Raw genomic sequence first — 17,459 nt, 5'->3', positions numbered from 1 at the left:
TTCTTGCCTTCCCAAGGCAAAGGCTGGCATCAATCACTGCTTTCCTGGGAATCCTCTGTTTCTGTGATCCCTCTCCTTCCACCTTGGGAAGCTCTAAGCCCGGGCTCTCCAACATGATGGACATGGGCACCAATGTGCTCCCAGACACCTTCCTTGGCATTCATCTCTTGATATTTATTTATTTATTTACATAGATAGATTGTTAGAGATGTAACTGGGAGGGAGACTGGCATTCCTTCCAGTGCCATCTTTATTTGGGTTCAAATGAGTCGTTTTGCGTTTTGGAGCGCAGACCCCACCCACCCACCTCTGCCTTGAAGTTTGGTTCTTGGGCAAGTTGCTTTTCTTTTAGCCTCACCAGTTTGCCTTCTGGGTAATGAGTGTTTTGTTCCTAGTGGCTATGCCCACAATGGCAACCATTTTATGAATGGGACGCCCCTCCATGGCAGCCATTTTGAGAGACATTCTGTCAAAATTTTAAAATATGCCCACCAACCCAAAAAGGGACTGTAAACAAGGTTCTGTAATTTAAGTGTAGTTGCTTTCCTAATTTACTCAGTGTAGATATTAGAAAGTTACACAAAGAGCCATTCCTCTACATAACATCTAAGCGGTGCTGCACTATAACAGAATATCATGATCACACGAGCAGAAAATTACCTTTTCTTTCACTTTTAGAAATAATACCCCATTTTCTCTGCTCTAAAAAAAGCTGGGAATGTGCTCCTAAAAAAACAGAAGGAAAACTGAGGGGTCACAACATCATCGAAAGAACCCATAAACAACTCTGAGTAAGGAATCACAAGTGCACAACAAATGCCTTGTGCAGAAAAGCTCTAGTTAGACCAGGATTTCTAATGCAGAGTTTGTTTTCCTGTTTTATTGTATATTCTCACTACTTTCTTTCCGGAACCCTTTTTTGGGGGGGGCTTTATTTCAATGAACATGACTAACTGTGTTGGATTATTTGCCCTATTTGCCCCTTGAAGGGTTGCTTGTTCACCTCATACTACCCAGATTGATTGGGTTATGTTTGGGTTAGGCACTGAGGACGGGAAGGGGGGACAGATTAAGGTCTGTCCAGTGGAGACAGGGGCCTTAGCTAAACCTAGCAGTCTAGCGGGATGGAGGGGTGAAGATCGTGCGATTTTTTCATTGCGAGATCTCCCCTAGTTCACACGTGGCATGCGACGACCTCAGATGGAGAGGCATCGCGCCCACCATTGGGGGGGGGGTTTAAAGGGCCAGCAGCGCACGAACGCTTGTGCGCAAAAAGTGAGTGATTTTTGAAAAATTAATTACTTTCCCTGCTCACCCCACCCCATCCCCTGATGGGTGCAGAGCTCCTGAGGAGCGCTGTGCCCCGTGCTTGGGTCCCAGCTCCTCGCGAGGAATTGCGAGGAGCCGGGACAAACCGTGGTGCCCGGCAGTTTGTCTAAAGTGTAGGGTGAGATCCCGGGGCAAGGGAGGGATCATCCCTCCCTGATCCCAGGATCCCCCGTGCATCATGTGGACGCACAGAGATGATCCCGGGGATCACCCTGGGATTTCGCCCCATCTAGTTATGGCCTGGGTCTTAGCTGGCTGTCCTCCTCCTGAGTAGACGCTAGAGAGCAGGAAATGCCTGCCCGTTTTCCATATGAAGTAGCTAACTCAGGGTAGGCGGAGGCAAGCCGGAGCACGCCAGTCCAGTCATGACACTCTCTAGTGTGCCCTGCCCCTATGTCAGGCTTCCAACAGAGCCCCGGCAAGCGTGTTGGGACCCATCCGCAACTGAGGCAGAGGAATCCAGGTTTCTTTGCCAAGGAGCCACAGAACAGGGAATCCTCTCTTGGCCCTGGATCCTGTGGGAACACGAGGGTGTATCTGAGGGATGGGCCCAGCTATTTGGCTGAATCCCGAGAGGGAGGCAGGATTTAACAGGAGAGGAGGCAAGGCTATAACTTTTCTGTTCAGTTTTAAAATACTGAAGGCCTTCTCAGATTTCTGAAACCGTGACGGCCTGCCCCTTTGTGGAAGTGGGACACAAGCAACATCCTACGCCAGTGAAGCAGCATCTCCACAGACTTCTCCCTGCCACGGCACGGCTCTGTCCATGTCTTATTTCTACGCCACTCATCAGAGAGGGCTCAGAGCAGCTTCCCGACGCAGAATGTAACAAGCAAAGCACAGATAAAGAGCAAACACGCAGTTTTAAAACTTTGCAGCGATCAAACAGGGCAGCATTAAAATGAAACATTAAAAGCTGGTCCAGGGGTGCATGGAGGGAAAAGGCGTTTAGCTTTTGGCGGAAGGAAAACCAAGAGGGAGCCTGCTGAATTTCCACTGGGAAGGAGACACAGTGAAAGCTCCTCAGCTTCTCGCATCCTCAGGGATCCCTGCCAAATCACCTACCCTTTGTCTGCTGTCGCCACCAATGACCCCATTGAGCACAGGATCTTCCCTAAATAGGTCTCCTATTCACTCTTGTCCTCTTGTCTAAATACAAAATCCCCATTCCCAGGGGGGCAAGGTGACCTACATCCCCACCCACTGAAAACTAGTGAACACATCACCTCCCTTGCTTTTCAAACGAGACCATCCAATCAGATTGGCTGCAACACCAATTGGCCCTATCTATATCAGGAGGCAGGCTTGCAAGGGAGCCAGCTATCAGCCGAAGCGACTCAACCCCAGTGACGAAAGCGTCAGCAAACAAGCAAGTTAAGCACCTGTGCAAGTTTAGCAGCAGAGCGAGGAAACCAGAGCAGTCAATTCTCCCCCCCCCCACTCATAGACAGTAATTGGAAATAAATAATTATAACTAAATCCCCCCCTCTCCCCCCCCCCCCCCCGCTTTCTCACAGTACCGAGGATGTCAGGGCCTCGCTTCAGCACTGCAGTGGGCCTTGTAGGCTGTAGCCAAGATTTTATTAGAAGTAGTTTAGCAAGATTTGGGTATCATTTATTCCACATCCCCAGTCATTTATTCCACAAGAGACTGGAGATGTGGAGTAAATGATACCCATTGCATTCTAACAAAGTACCGAAACATGTTGGACCTCTTTTATACTAAACATCCTTTTTCTACGCCTTTGCTCTTGGCTTTTTTTTGGCACTCAGTGTGAGGTTTTCTCTTTTTGTTGGCTTAGGAAAGATAGCACCAGGTCCAAGAGGTCATCGACATGGTTAACAACCAGTGCCAAGGAAGCTATTAGAGAAAGGGGGGGGGGCTTCCTTCAGAAAATGGAAGTCTTGCCCAAGTGAGGAAAACAAAAGGGAGCACAAGCTTGCACAAAGGCCTAGACAGTACACATCCTAGAGTTCTTAGATAACTCAAATATGAAATTGCTCATCTTCTAACCAAAAATAAGTAGTATGCCCTTAAGAACAGCCTCAGTGCAAGAAGACCGGAAAATGGCCAATATAACAACATTTTTTAAAATGGGGTCCAGAGAGGATTTGGAGAATTACAGGCCACTTAGCTTAATGTCTGTTAAATTGTTTAAAATTGTTTGAAAGCATTATTAAATTTAAAATTAGTAAGCATATAGATGGACAAGCCCTGCTGAAAAAGGAATCAACATGGATTTCGCAAAGGTAGGTTCTGTCTCACTAACTTTTTAGAGTTCTTTGAGAGTGTCAATACACATGTAGACAGGCATGAGCCAGCAGACTTCCAAAAGACTTTTGACAAAGGAATTCTCCACATTCAGCAAAAATCCCAGAGCTTTGTCTTCCCCAGAAGTAGTTAATCAGAGGGCACTTCCACCCAATATGCATAAAATTAGCGTTATCTCCAACACTGGTCTTCAGTTCCTGTAAATATGACTCAGTTGATTAGGGGTCAAACAATATTGGTATAGTATTTTATGATGTTTCTCTTTTATGTTATACAAGGGGAGCATGCTGGGAATTGTAATAATATTTTCCTCCACATCTATGGTGTAATTAGATAGCCTATTGCTCTTTCCCATCGAGTTTTGAAGCTGTTTTTTCATCTCTCTATATAACTAACAAATAAATCTATGATAGCATGCCTTTCCATTACTTTCATTCATTGTTCAAAAGCACTTAGATCTGAATTCAGCATTTTGTTACGCATGTTAGAATTTATGTAGGATCGTAATTGGTTAGAGGGACCTGTCCTATTTTGTGTGTAAGATCGTTTAAGAAAATGCATGTATGGTTTTTCACCACTTGTACAAATCTATAGACTTTGTGTCTAACTCAGCTTGAAACACCACCAATTGGTGTGAAATTATCATTATAAATGAACGATGTAAGTAAAGACACGTTTGGGGGAAATATATTCTTAAAGCTACCCCAAACTCACATAGAAGCAGTAATGCATGGGTAATCTATTACATATGAGTCATAGATTTTCTTTTTACTATACCATGGCAATATTACAACAGGGACCTTGCTGCATTTTTGCTCAATCACATACCATGATATACTAGGGCATACATTAATCCATTGTGGAAGCACCTTTAACTGGGTTACACTGTAGTTTGCTATCACAATAGGGGATTTTAATCCTCCTTTCTCATAAGGTTTTTCTAAGGTCTTTACTGAAACTCTTGGTCTCTTCCCTTCCCAAACGAAATCTAACAATACGGCCTGCCATTTCTTTAATGTTTTTAATTGTACTGGTATCATCATATTTTCAAAAATTAACAATATGCTTGATAAAACATTCCTTTTGATAATAGATATTCTGCCCAACCATGAAATTCCCATGGAGGGGCATTTTAAAAAAATATGCAGCAACCGAGTCAAATAAAAGCTGATAGTTACATTGATACAGTTTATCTATCTCTGAAGTAAGCCTAATACCTAGATATTTCACTGGCTTATGAGTCCACCCAATTCCAATTTTGCCAGTTCCTTCCCATATGTTTCAATTCTCCCACCAGTAGATGGCGGTGTTTTATCACGCAATTTCAATTCATTGCAGCATTTCAGGGTTTTAGAAAATGATGGATTTCTGGTTGAAAATGGTGGGAGAGGCACTGGAGGTTGATGACGTCATGAAAAAGACCAACCAACTTCTGTGAGTGACCAATCAAGAGGCTGCAATAAATGCTTGTGTGGAGAACCTCAAAGTCCCTCATCAAAGGCTCCTGAGCAAATATAACAGTCCTCTTATGGATCAGTAACTAGTTAAAGAACAGAATACAGAGAGTAGGAATAAATGGTAAATTTCCCCAATGTAGGGAAGTAAATAGTGGGGTCCCAAAGGGATATATATTGGGACCACTGCTTTTCAACTTGGGGGCTGTCTAGATTTGCAGTAGGTTTGGGGATGACAAAGCCATGTAGGTTTTAGATTGTAAGCCTGTGGGAAGGGACTGTCAAGAAATACTTTTGTAAGCTGCCGTGAGAGCCTTTTTTGGCTGAATGGCGGCATAAAAATGCTTAAATAAAAATAAATAAAAATAAATGTACACCTTCACACAATGAACTTTTGGAATTGGCCTCATCTGCCACAAGATGAGTGAGGGCCACTAGCCTTGATGGCTTACAAAAAAGATCAGACCAGTCTGCGGAGGAGGCAGTGTGAACCCTCCGTGTTTATTAATCATGATAGCTAAATAAAAACTGCGAGCATCTTCACACAAGCGAAATAAAGCATACTCGTGACTGGCCACTCATGGAAGCTCACAGGTCCTTTTTACAACGTTGTAAACCTCCCGAACATCTCCTGCTCCTTCCCCCATTATTTTGCTTTTTTAAAAAAGCCTTTGAAATCCCAAATCTTCTAAAATATCTCAGTATTTCCTACTGTGTGCAGGGGAAGTTGTGCTACAAAACACCCACTAGAGGGCAGTGTCCCATTCAATACTATGACCGCTGAAGTTTTCAATTACAGACCATGTGGTTGCCCCTCTCCTTTCATGTAATTCAGCTCATTACAATCGCGAAAGAAGAGCAGGAAGCAAAGCACTGGTAAGCCAATGCAATTTCCCTTTAATCTAAAGAACCCCTCTGTGTACAGACTGAGGCAATGTATTTCCTAATACCAGAAACCAGGGGTGCAGAAGTGAAATCCACCCCATGTGGAGTCCCAATCCAGCTCTCTGGAGTTCCCTCGACAGCCATGTCCCCTTCTTCTGTACCCAACTCCTGTCTCCCTGACCACCAATCATTTGTTGGTTCCCTGGATTTTGTGCCATCTTTCCCCCCATTCTAAAAGGTGGAAATGTCTCTCCTCAGGCTTAGTTACCAGAAGTAAGAGCTTTAGGCTAAAATATGCTGGTATTTTTGGCCTCATCCCTTTTGCCTCCAGCTCCAGCCCCAGCCCCAGCCCCTCAACCGCCGCCAACTTTCTACACAGCATATACACACTTAGCAGTGGATGAAAAGTGTTGGTGGCTCCTGAGAGATGTGAGCAGAGGGTGTGGAAGAGGACTGCAAGAGGCTCAACCAAAAAGGAGCAAACTGAAGCCTGGCAAGAAAGAGAAGAAGTTACTAAGAACTGTAGAAGGGCAAAAGGCCAGCCAGTGTTGCCCCTGTGAAGAAAGCTTGTTAGAGCTTAGTTACATTTCCCTATCCCCCATGTGGCCTGTGTGGGTAGAATCCCTCCCTCAGTGTGGCCGAGTTCAGACAACATATTAGGCAACGGAGGGGGGAATAACACACTCACCGTGCCTGATTTTGCTAGCACTCCCCACGCAACATGTTGCCTCCCCCTCACCGTCCCAAGGCTTAAAGTCCCAACGTCCTTCTGGTCTGCTGGTGCTCCTCCATCAGTCCTCCGAGCCGTATCCCATCAGCCATTGCAAGTTCTGCCGGCTGTGCAGGAGCAGCTGAGGTGTTTTTCGCCGCTCCTGCCAGAGAACTCTATGGCCAACAGAATAGAGCACTTGATGGGGGGAAGAAGCCCTCCACAGACATTTTAATCAATGTCGTGTGGAGCAGTCCGTTGTTTTTCTGTGTTGTTTAAATAAACAAAATAATGTACTGATAGTTGTGTGTCCCCCCACCCACCCAATAATCAACTCAACGGACAGTTGAGTTTCCCACCCACCCCGTTGATTGTCGTGCCATCCGAAACAGGTGTGTGTGTGTGTGTGTGTATGTGTGTGTGTGTTGAGGTCTAAGAAGTTAACAGGCCTGTTCAGACAACACACTAAGCCATGGTTAGGCCGCTAACCCTTTTTCAACAAATAATTTGTGAGCGTGTTTAAACCGTGGTTATGTAGCCACCATGGTTAGGAATGGTTCACATGACATGGTAAGCCATAATTTTTAACACAAAATGCTTAATCATCATGGCTTGGTGAGCGGGGTTCACACAATCAGCAGGGGAAACTATACAGTATGGGTTGTTTCCCATGCACATTTTCCAGCCCTTTCCCCTCCAAGCTCTGCAGGCCTCATTTGGAAGTTGGAAAGGAGGAAGAATTTCTTCTCAGAGCATTAGGCTAGGAAAAATGAGAAGGAGAGGAAATAATTAACTGTACCTTCTCCAGGCCTTCCTTTTTTTTCTCCTCAGAGTATTAGCATACGAAAAGAGGGGTGAGGAGAATTTACTTACTCTGCAAGTATAGGGTAACCATATGAAAAGGAGGACAGATCTTCTGCAGCTTTAACAGTTGTGATGAAGAGGGAATTTCACCAGGTGCTGCATGCATAAAAATGACACCTGATAAAATTCTCTTTTCAATGCAACTGTTAAATATACAGGAGCCCTGTCCGCCTTTTCGTGTAGTCACCCTAAGTCTATTACTCTTCAATTAATCTCATCATATTCAATACCTCTTATTCCTTTTATTCCACACTACAAAGGCAATGGGTTGCAATGAAAAACAAAACACCACCTAGTCTTATTTTCAGAAGCTTCACCTTCCAGAACTTCATCTTTTGTATCTTTAGACTATTACCTCCCAAACCCAGCAAAAGTAAGGAAAAGGTCTGATGTCATACAATCACAGGGATCCTCAGAAATACTAAGGGCGCAATCCTATCCAGATGTCCTTCAGCTTCCGAACTTGGAGGCTGAAGGGCATCCTATGCACGGTTGGAGGCATGTGGAAGCAACTGGTGCATCTGTGCTTCTCTGGAATTTTCACTAGATAGGTGATTCTGCCTGTCCAGCTGGCCACCCCAATCTCCCCCCATTCCCATCCACAGAACCGCCCCCTTTCTCCCCTCTCTGAACTTGCATTCTCTCCCCACAGGACGCAAGGTGGAGGGGAGCTTGGATTCCTGGGTTCATTGTTTCAACCACAGGCGGAACTTAATTATTGCTGATGTGAAGAGGTATCACATTATTTGCAAAAAATCAGACTGTGCCATGGCTCAATCTTGTGTCGTTCCTTCTCTGATTGATAAATTGCAAGATCTCAGGCATCAGGAGGAAAACTTCAGTAAAATTGTGGCAGCTGTAAAGAAAATTCAAACTGCAAAATAAAGTAAAGGGAATACACTGTGTCCCACAACAATTTCAATGCTACTCTGTACAGCACCATGTACACTGATGGTGCTATATAAATAAATAAAATAATAATAATAATAATAATAATAATAATAATAATAATGTTACTGAATTAAACACAGCAGAAAGTACTTATACAAAAACTGACCATGACTTTAGAAGAGTTACTTTTAAACCAGTGCAGGCAGAAACAGGAATGTAGACTCTCAGTGTAAGGAAAGTAAGAGTAAACTGAGACACCTGAGCCCTGTACACATAAGAAACCCAATGCATGATGCTGTAATATCTAAATAGCTATCTCTGGCTAATTAGACAGGTCTTAATTCGCCACAGACATCTCGTCTGATCCCGGAAGCTAAGCAGGGGCAGGCCTGGTTAGTACTTCGTTGTGTCAGTTCTTATTTCTCTTTCGTTCATGCGTCTCTAGAACGTTTAGGAAAAGTTTGAGCTCTGCTTCCAATCCATCCATGTCAGTGCTATAATATTTTGCCAATGGTCTGAGTTTTTCTGGATCGAGAAAGTAATAGCACTTGGGAGTGAAAGCACTAACCCATTCAAAATACTGTAATTGCCTGTAAGTCTTCTCTCAAGTTCACTAACAGTGTGATCAACAACAGGAAGAACACAAGGAGAGCCCTGCTGGATCAGGCCACGGGTCCATCTAGTCCAGAACTCTGTTCACACAGTGGCCAATCAGCTGTTGATAGGAACCCCACAAGCAGAACATGAGTGCAACAGCACCCTCCTGCCCATGTTCCCCAGCAACTGGTGTACTTCAGCTTACTACCCCTGATATTGGAGGTAGCACAGAGCCATCAGGACCAGCACCTATTGATAGCCTACTGCCCCAGGAATTTGTCCAACCCTTTTTAAAGCCATCCAAACTGGTGGCCATCACTATGTCTTGTGATAGCAAACTATCAAATTTGCAGATGACACAAAATTGGGTGGGATAGCTAATACCCTGGAAGACAGAAACAAACTTCAAAGTGATCTTGATAGGCTGGAGTGCTGGGCTGAAAACAACAGAATGAAATTTAATAGGGATAAATGCCAAGTTCTACACTTAGGAAATAGAAACCAAATGCACAGTTACAAGATGGGGGATACTTGGCTCAGCAATACTACAAATGAGAAGGATCTTGGAATTGTTGTAGATCACAAGCTGAATATGAGCCAACAGTGCAATACGGCTGCAAGAAAGGCAAATGCTATTTTGGGGTGCATTAATAGAAGTATAGCTTCCAAATCGCATGAGGTACTGGTTCTTCTCTATTCAGCCCTGGTTAGGCCTCATCTAGAGTATTGCGTCCAGTTCTGGGCTCCACAATTCAAGAAGGATGCAGACAAGCTGGAACGTGTTCAGAGGAGGGCAACCAGGATGATCAGGGGTCTGGAAACAAAGTCCTATGAAGAGAGACTGGAAGAACTGGGCATGTTTAACCTGGAGAAGAGAAGATTGAGGGGAGACATGATAATCAAAATACTTAAAAGGTTGTCACACAGAGGAGGGCCAGGATCTCTTCTCAATCATCCCAGACTGCAGGACACAGGGCTCAAGTTACAGGAAGTCAGCTTCCAGCTGAACATCAGGAAAAACTTCCTGACTGTTAGAGCAGTATGACACTAGAGTCATTCAAGAGGCAGCTGGACAACCATCTGTCAGGTATGCTTTAGGATGGATTCCTGCATTGAGCAGGGGGTTGGACTTGATGGCCTTTTAGGTCCCTTCCAACTCTACTATTCTATGATTCTATGTGTGAAGAAGTCCTTCCTTTTATCTGGAAGGAACAAAGGACATGTTCTGCCTGTCTAATATGTATATCAAGGGGATGTTTGTGTAGCAACTCTACATTCTTTGAAAGCCTTTTTCCTTACTGAAATTTGAACGTGTTTAATACATGCTATATATAAAAAAATGACTTAAATTAATCAATATATGACTTATTTCAGAAAAATATATATTTAGGAGGGTGTTTTTAGTGTGAAATATACCATTATCTTTTTTCAGAGATTTTAACATGTGGGACAAAATTTGCCCACCTACAAATATACTTTGCCCCTTCTGTGCCCCCCCCTCAACAATGTTTTCCCGAGGTGGGTGTGCCCAAAAGCAAAAGGGACAGGGCAAATATACCAGAATATATTTGCCAGTAACAAAGCCTTAATAGAGGCATATCAGCATTTTAAAAGGCGGGGTGGGGCGGGGCGCGGTGGGGAACTGCACAAAAGCCAAGAAACCACCAAACTTTTAATAATTGGGGAGAAATGGGGAAGGGCTGAATTGGGGCATCTGGACAGCTGGGGTTGCCCCCCTGGCATCAGGTTCTGCACCCCTGCTATATATAAACTTACCTGGGAGTAAGTCCATTGAAATTAGGGAGGCTTGCCTCCAAGCAAACATGCATAGGATTGTGCTGTTAGTCCTTTGCAAATGGGGACACAGAAGGTTTCTTTCAGAAGCAACGACCAGTATTGCTACCCTCGTCCTTTCAGCTTCCTGTCTGAGCACAGGAAGTTGAGTCAGGTGTTTGTCAACTGCAAACATTTCCACCCTATTTGATTAGATTGTAATTTCTGTGCCACTCAGCTCTTATCGGGCAAGAACTTAGTACATAGACATGGTAATACAGGCTTTGTTAATTCTCAAAGGGTTGCCATTATATGGAAAAAGAATGCATCATTGACTTCCTAACTCTTATGTACAGGTTTATGGATCTTATTTCCATAATGTTTGTATTTCTTCAGTCACAACAAAAGAAGGGAAGTGTTATCAAATTGACCAGAAACAAAGAAACCCAAAACCCACCCTGGCTTTAAGGGGCACACAACGCTTTCATAGTATCAACTGCCCTTTGGGAAAGGAGTGAGGGAGAGCAAAGGGAACTAGAGATGTAAAATCGGTTTTTTCCATTTTTTCCGGGGGTGGGGGCGGTGGAATTTTTTTTTTTTTTGAAAAATTGAAAAAAGAGAGCAATATTAGCACATTTTACAGATTGAAAGTCACTTTAATCCAGTTTTCATCCTCTGTCTCCTCTTCCGCTTCCTTAATGAGTCGAGCGCTGGGCACTTATAGAATCATAGAATAACAGAGTTGGAAGGGGCCTACAAGGCCATCGAGTCCAACCCCCTGCTCAATGCAGGAATCTACCCTAAAGCATCCCTGACAGATGCTTGTCCACCTGCCTCTTGAATGCCTCTAGTGTGGGAGAGCCCACAACCTCCCTAGGTAACTGATTCCTTTGTCGTACTGCTCTAACAGTCAGGACGTTTTTCCTGATGTCCAGCTGGAATCTGGGGGGGATCTACACTACTGCTTTTAAAGCGATTTGAAAATGTTTTGAAACCTGTATATGCAGTGTGTCCTGGGCCCCAACAGTTGTCAAAACTGTTATAAAGCGCTTTAAAGCAGTAGTGTAGATCCCCCCCTGGTTTCCTTTAACTTGAGCCCGTTATTCCGTGTCCTGCACTCTGGGAGGATCGAGAAGAAGTCTGTGTGTTGCTGCGCTCTTTCAGCTCATGTATCTTTTTACCTGGAGCACTACTATGCCTTTGAGTAAACCCCATTGAACAGAGAGAGACTTACTTCTGAGTAAACACATATAGAACTGACTTTTAATAGTATGGTCACTCAGAAGCTTTTTTCTTAAGTCTAAAACAGCAAACTGAAAAAAGTGCTCTGCAACCCTATGCTTACTTCTGAGGTCTTACTTCTGTTTACTCAGCAGTAAGTCTCTCTGTTCAATGGGGTTTACTTAAAGGTAAGCATGCATGGAATTTTAGTATGACTTGGATGTAAATGCATTTGAAATCAATGGGATTTACTCTTGAGTAAGGGAACCAGAAGATCTCTATTTTATGAACTTGGAGATGCACAGCTTTGCATGATCAAAGGAAAGGAAAATCAATCTTTCGCACTGGTGGACTATGAGGAAAAGGGTCTAAGGGGGAATTTAAAAATCCCTAAAAAATCAAGGGATGAACCGATTTGATTCAAACTTGTCATGCTGAAACCTCTACTTAAGAGCTATCACTGTGCCAATTCTGATCTCTATCTTTAAAAGTGAGGGAGCTGTGGGCAAGGAGGGTGCATTTTCCACGTTTCTTTTAAGGTGAAATTGTACCCCTGGTCATGCCTACTCAGGAGTAAGAACATAGAGTTAAATGGGACCCCTCTCCCTCTCCCTTCAAGGTTGAGCAGAGAACCACCCTGCCCTCAAACACATGCCCCCAACAAAGAACAGTTTGGTCAGATAGAATCCAACAACAGCAATACACGGGAGGGAGGAGCGCATTTATTTCGCATGGACGGAAGAATAATCCAGATTTTCTTTCAAAAAGAAATGAAACATGGGGGGGGGAGGCGAAATGAGTGCAGGATGTGGACAACATCATGTGAGTACTGGGCTACAAAACTGCATACCAGGCATGGCGAGTGTGCGATAAATAGCTGGCTTGATGGAGCTCATATTCTTCAGCAACTTGTATTCAGAACTGCCTCTGACACTGGAGGTAATACGTAACCTTCATGGCTAGTGGCTATTGATAAAAAGCAAGTCTGCATAGAACTGCAGCCTTAAAACCAGATTGTGTATCTGTAAATTGCCTTGAACATGCTTGAAAGGCTAGATATAAATGTGCAAATAAATTCACAGGCAACAACTTTCATAGCATGGAGGTGGAATGATGTGGGGATAGCTGCACCTGTTGAATTCTGCCTGTCGTGCCACTCTTAAAGAAACCTGAAAAGCCCCTTTTGAACCCCTTAGAAGTCCCCCATTTCAGCCTGGATAAAAGTACACAAGCATGCACACAGTAGTCCTGGACCCCACCTTCGTGTCTCCTCATGGAGAATAATAAAGTGTGTCTAGTCTTCAATTCCGGCTCAAGGTTGTCCTAAACCCTTCGCCCCACATCCGTCCAGCTAATCTGACACGGGAGAAAGGTTGTAACTCCAGAGAACAGGCCTTGGACCCAGAAGCAAGTTTCCATATTTTCCAGACATAGAGGCATCTTCAAGCTTTATCAACGAGACCCCACCACCTCCACCTCAATGGGCACCGAAGAGTGTCTCACAGCAGGCTGGAGACATTCTTGGTTGACCTCAGCAGGGGTCTTATCAAAGGCACAAGAAGTTATTTATTTATTACACTTATAACCAGGGCTATAGCCAGCCCCATAGCCAGGGCTCTCTGGGCAGTTTACAGAAATTATAAAATTAAGATTAAAACGTGTATACAAAATTTAAAATTCTAAAACACAGAACATGCAGTTGACACAACATGAGATATTGTTCTATGTAGAAAAGTTAGTTTATGGAAAGTATAGAAAATATGTAATCAATAGAAGATGGGAGGAGGGGCTCTTGTATAATGCATGGAGGGGTTTTGGAATGTTATAAATGTATGTGGATAGGGATGATGGGCAGAGAGTCTCTGTCCTCGGTTTGTACGTAGTAAGAACTGTCTCCTATATGCATAGATTAAAATAAAGGAGTCTCTGTGCTTGGACCGGTTGTGAAGGGGTTCCTTTCCTATCAGGTTGGAATTTCCCTAACAGTGTGACCGTGGGGATTTTCTGCAGGGTTGCCAAGATTTCCTCCCAGCATAACTCCTGTGTCTTTAAGAGCTGTTCATCAGGCAGAAAGTCTATAGGTGAAGTTTTCCCAACCACCCAGGAACAAGTTTCACTTGCGGAGTTTCCTCTTGTCACCAGCAGTTATATGCACAAGTGCACTGCCCTGTGGGGAGTTGGCAGCATGTGTGTACATGCTGGAATGCACTTCCACCATATTTTCCAGGACTGAAGTCTGAAAAAACACTGAAAAACAGCTTCCAGAATTTAGCCTTGGGAGGCCTGGTTTCAGCTCTGTCATTCCATCGGCGCGTGTGTCTAGGGACGCGTGGCCATCCCCACCCGCGTTTTTTATCAGAACTAAACTGATTGAGCTCGCTGTCCGTTTCCCGCCTTTCCCTTCCTCATCCCCAGCCACTTCCTTTTTGCAACATCTTCTCTGATCAAAGGATCCGGAGATCTCGAAAGCTTGCGTGTGTGCGTGTTGACGCTTATTTAGCCTAATAAAGGTATTGCCGTGTTATGAATTTGGGGTTTTTACGTCGAATCGCAGCTTTACAGCCCGCACCAGGGGAGGCAGAATGGCTCCGATTTCGGTGGGGCTGGTATTCCATTCTGGGTTTCATACCAGCCAGAACGCTAAAGGAACTACCCAAAGTCCGGAACGCAATCCCGAAAATAGGTTCAGCACCTTGGAGAGCTCCTTTAGAGTTCTGGCTGAACCGCAGAAGGGATTCACAGCCCCACCGAAATCGGAGCCACCAGCCTCCACTGGCCAGAACGTAACCCTCTCTGGTTGGGTTCGGACGACACGCGAATCAACGGTTGTTTCCCAGTCTGTTCCTATTACCGCCCCCCCCCCTTTGATTAGCGTGTCGTCCGAACTCAGCCATTATTTCCTCGGAAGTCAACGCCGCTGTATTCAATGGGACTTACTCCCAAGTAAGCGCGCCCTGTAGGGATCGACAGCCTTAAGAAGGAAGGACCACGCCGCCCACTTTGAATCTGCGCCGAGCAACGCTGTGATGGCCCCCTCCTTAACCGTCTTCCCGCCTCGATTCCTTTTTGGAAAGTGCCAGGCCTGCCTCTCCGGCTGTCCTTAAAGGGGCAGCGAGGGTTACTCACTAAGCTCTGCCCCGCCCGTCCGCCCCGCTCCACCTCACCGACGCGCTTCCACGCCCTCGCCCAGCCAAGCCCGCGCTTGACGGGAGACGAGGAGAGCAGTCGGAGAGGGGAAGAAAGTTGACGTCGTCTCCCTCCCGCCCCCCAAAAGGGGTTTATCGGGTACCATGGACTCCTCCGGCGGCTCCAAAGGGTGCATGGGGCAGTTCACCACCTTCGTGCGAACTCGCAAGGGAATAATCCTCATCGCGGAAATAGTAAGGGGATAACGGGAGTGGATGGATCAGGAGCAACCGAGGGCGGAAGGTGGGGGGTTGTGTTGAACGTTTCGGGCAGGGGGTTTGGTTGAGTGAACCAGGAGTAGGGTGATTAACAATGCAACCCTATGCGTATCACGAGTAAGCCCCACTGAGTTCACGGGGACTTATTCCCAGGTAAATGAATGTAGGACCTAAGTTCCTGACTCCACGAGGGGTGGCAATATTTCGTCTTTGCCCATGGAAATAAGTAAAGCTATGACAGAGAGGAAGGTTGCACGTCAAATATATAATGTGCACATTATGTATGTGATATGAAACCTCCCCTCTGTCATAGTTTTACGCATTTCCATATATTTCCAGTTTTACCTCTTTCCATGTACAAAGACGATATATAAATCACCACCCTCTTGGGGCCTGTTAAGGAGGAGGCGACCAGAGCGTAGCTTATTTCCATATGGAAATAAGTAAGATTATTACAGAGGGGAAGTTTTCCTAATGGCGAGCGTTGGGTTGGGGGGTGGGGTGGAATCGTCTTCTCCGGAAGAGAGGCGCCCCTTTTTATTGGTCTTGATCTCTCTCCCCCCGTTGTTATGCTGGTAAGAGCGTGACATCAAGTCTGTTTGGTGCCTAAGCGGCTTCCGCTGAAACTTAGCATGTGGCAGCAGTGGAGTGGCGCCGAAATAGAGGTGGAGTGTTTGGTTTGTTTGTTTGTTTGTTTGTTTGTTGTTCCTCGCCGCCAGCCAGCCAGCCAGCCAGCCACCCACCCCATTCCCTGGCTCCGCCAAACTCTTGTAACTGGGAATGGAATCCAGGCGTCCGGGGCAATTTTGCGGCGCCCCCGGAGATTCCTAGGCGGGAAACGCCCTACTGGTGAGTAAGGCGACGCTCCTACTAAGATAGGGAAGAGTTAAAGAGGAGGAGGAGGGCCGGAGGGGTAACGGACTCGTTTTCCGCTCCTTGCCGGAGGAGGGGTTTCTGCCTGAACTTTGGTTGGGTTACGGCGGGTGATGAGGGGGATAGTGGTCGGTTGGAGAGGGGGATCGTCGGTTCCAGTGCTAAGGAAAGGGAGCGGATGGGTGGGTGAAGGAGGAGGAGGGCCAGCCCTTCAGTCTCTCCGCCCCCTGCTCCGTTAAGCGCGCGGGTGAGAACGACGCTTTATCTCCGCTTCTCTCTTATTTCCCCCCTTCCAGCTCCCTGTTTTTTGACACTTTTCTTCCCCTTCCTGTTTAAATTTGCAGCCCCGATCCTAGGACATGTTTGCTCGGAAGTAACACACACACACACACACACTCACTCACCCACCTACTCCCCACCCACCTACACACGCACACAAACTCCGAGTTCCACGAGACTTGCGTATTAAAGTTTTTAGGATTGTAAGCTCCCTGGGGCAGAGGCTCGTCTCATGCGGATTGTTCACGCGCTGTACAGCAAGGGGGGGAGGCAACGCCGTGTCCTCCAGGTGTTTTGCGCTATGGCTCCCATAAGCCCCTGCCAGAGGGGCCAGTGGTTGGAAGATTGTAATCCAGAACATCGGCCATTACTCTCAGCGGCAGCTGGTTGTTATTTCAAAGTCCTTTGGGAGGTTCCAAAGTGGCTCCTGGCCTCTCCCCATCCGTCATTGCTCCGGGACATCGTTTTGGGTGCGGCTTCTGAGCGTGTGCCGTGCTGTTTGCCTCCCGTTGCACCATGTGTGTGCACATCTGGGCAGGCGTGAATGACTCACTGTGCCTGGCTGGGCATAGACGTGTGTGTGTGTCTGTGCGGAGAGTTAATTGGTAGGGAGTGTCCCTCTGGGTTTGGCTCAACAGCTTTGCTTGCCAAACGGTTTCCCGAAGGAGATCCAAGATGGATACAGTATGTTTCAAGCCCCACGTAGACTTGTGGCTATATGGGTATGTGGTAAATATAGGTACCTCTTTCCAGGTGTATATTTAGCCAGCTTGCTTGGCACATTTAGGGTTGCTGACTTTTTCTGTTCTGGCAGATTTCCATCTACTATTTCATTTCCCTGGAACAACGGTGTTTGCATCTCTTCCCCACTCTCAAGGATGTGTACCTGAATCTGCCAATTAACACTT

At 45.7% G+C, this 17,459-nt stretch overlaps 1 protein-coding gene across 1 annotated transcript in view; it reads left to right on the top strand.

The window, feature by feature from the left end:
* Positions 1–15,184: 15,184 nt before the first annotated feature.
* PLP2 (proteolipid protein 2) overlaps positions 15,185–17,459 on the top strand; it is a 32,251-nt gene continuing 29,976 nt past the window's right edge. The window contains exon 1 of the mRNA XM_063119455.1: positions 15,185–15,375. Within this exon, the coding sequence (XP_062975525.1) occupies positions 15,286–15,375 (90 nt within the window). The 5' untranslated portion in view covers positions 15,185–15,285. The remainder of the gene's footprint in view (positions 15,376–17,459) is intronic.

This window comes from Elgaria multicarinata, chromosome 3 (assembly GCF_023053635.1).
Source record: "Elgaria multicarinata webbii isolate HBS135686 ecotype San Diego chromosome 3, rElgMul1.1.pri, whole genome shotgun sequence".
Taxonomy (NCBI): Eukaryota; Metazoa; Chordata; class Lepidosauria; order Squamata; family Anguidae; genus Elgaria; species Elgaria multicarinata.
The sequence above is the reverse complement of the archived record's forward strand: the minus strand, read 5'-3'. Positions and strand labels throughout refer to the sequence as shown.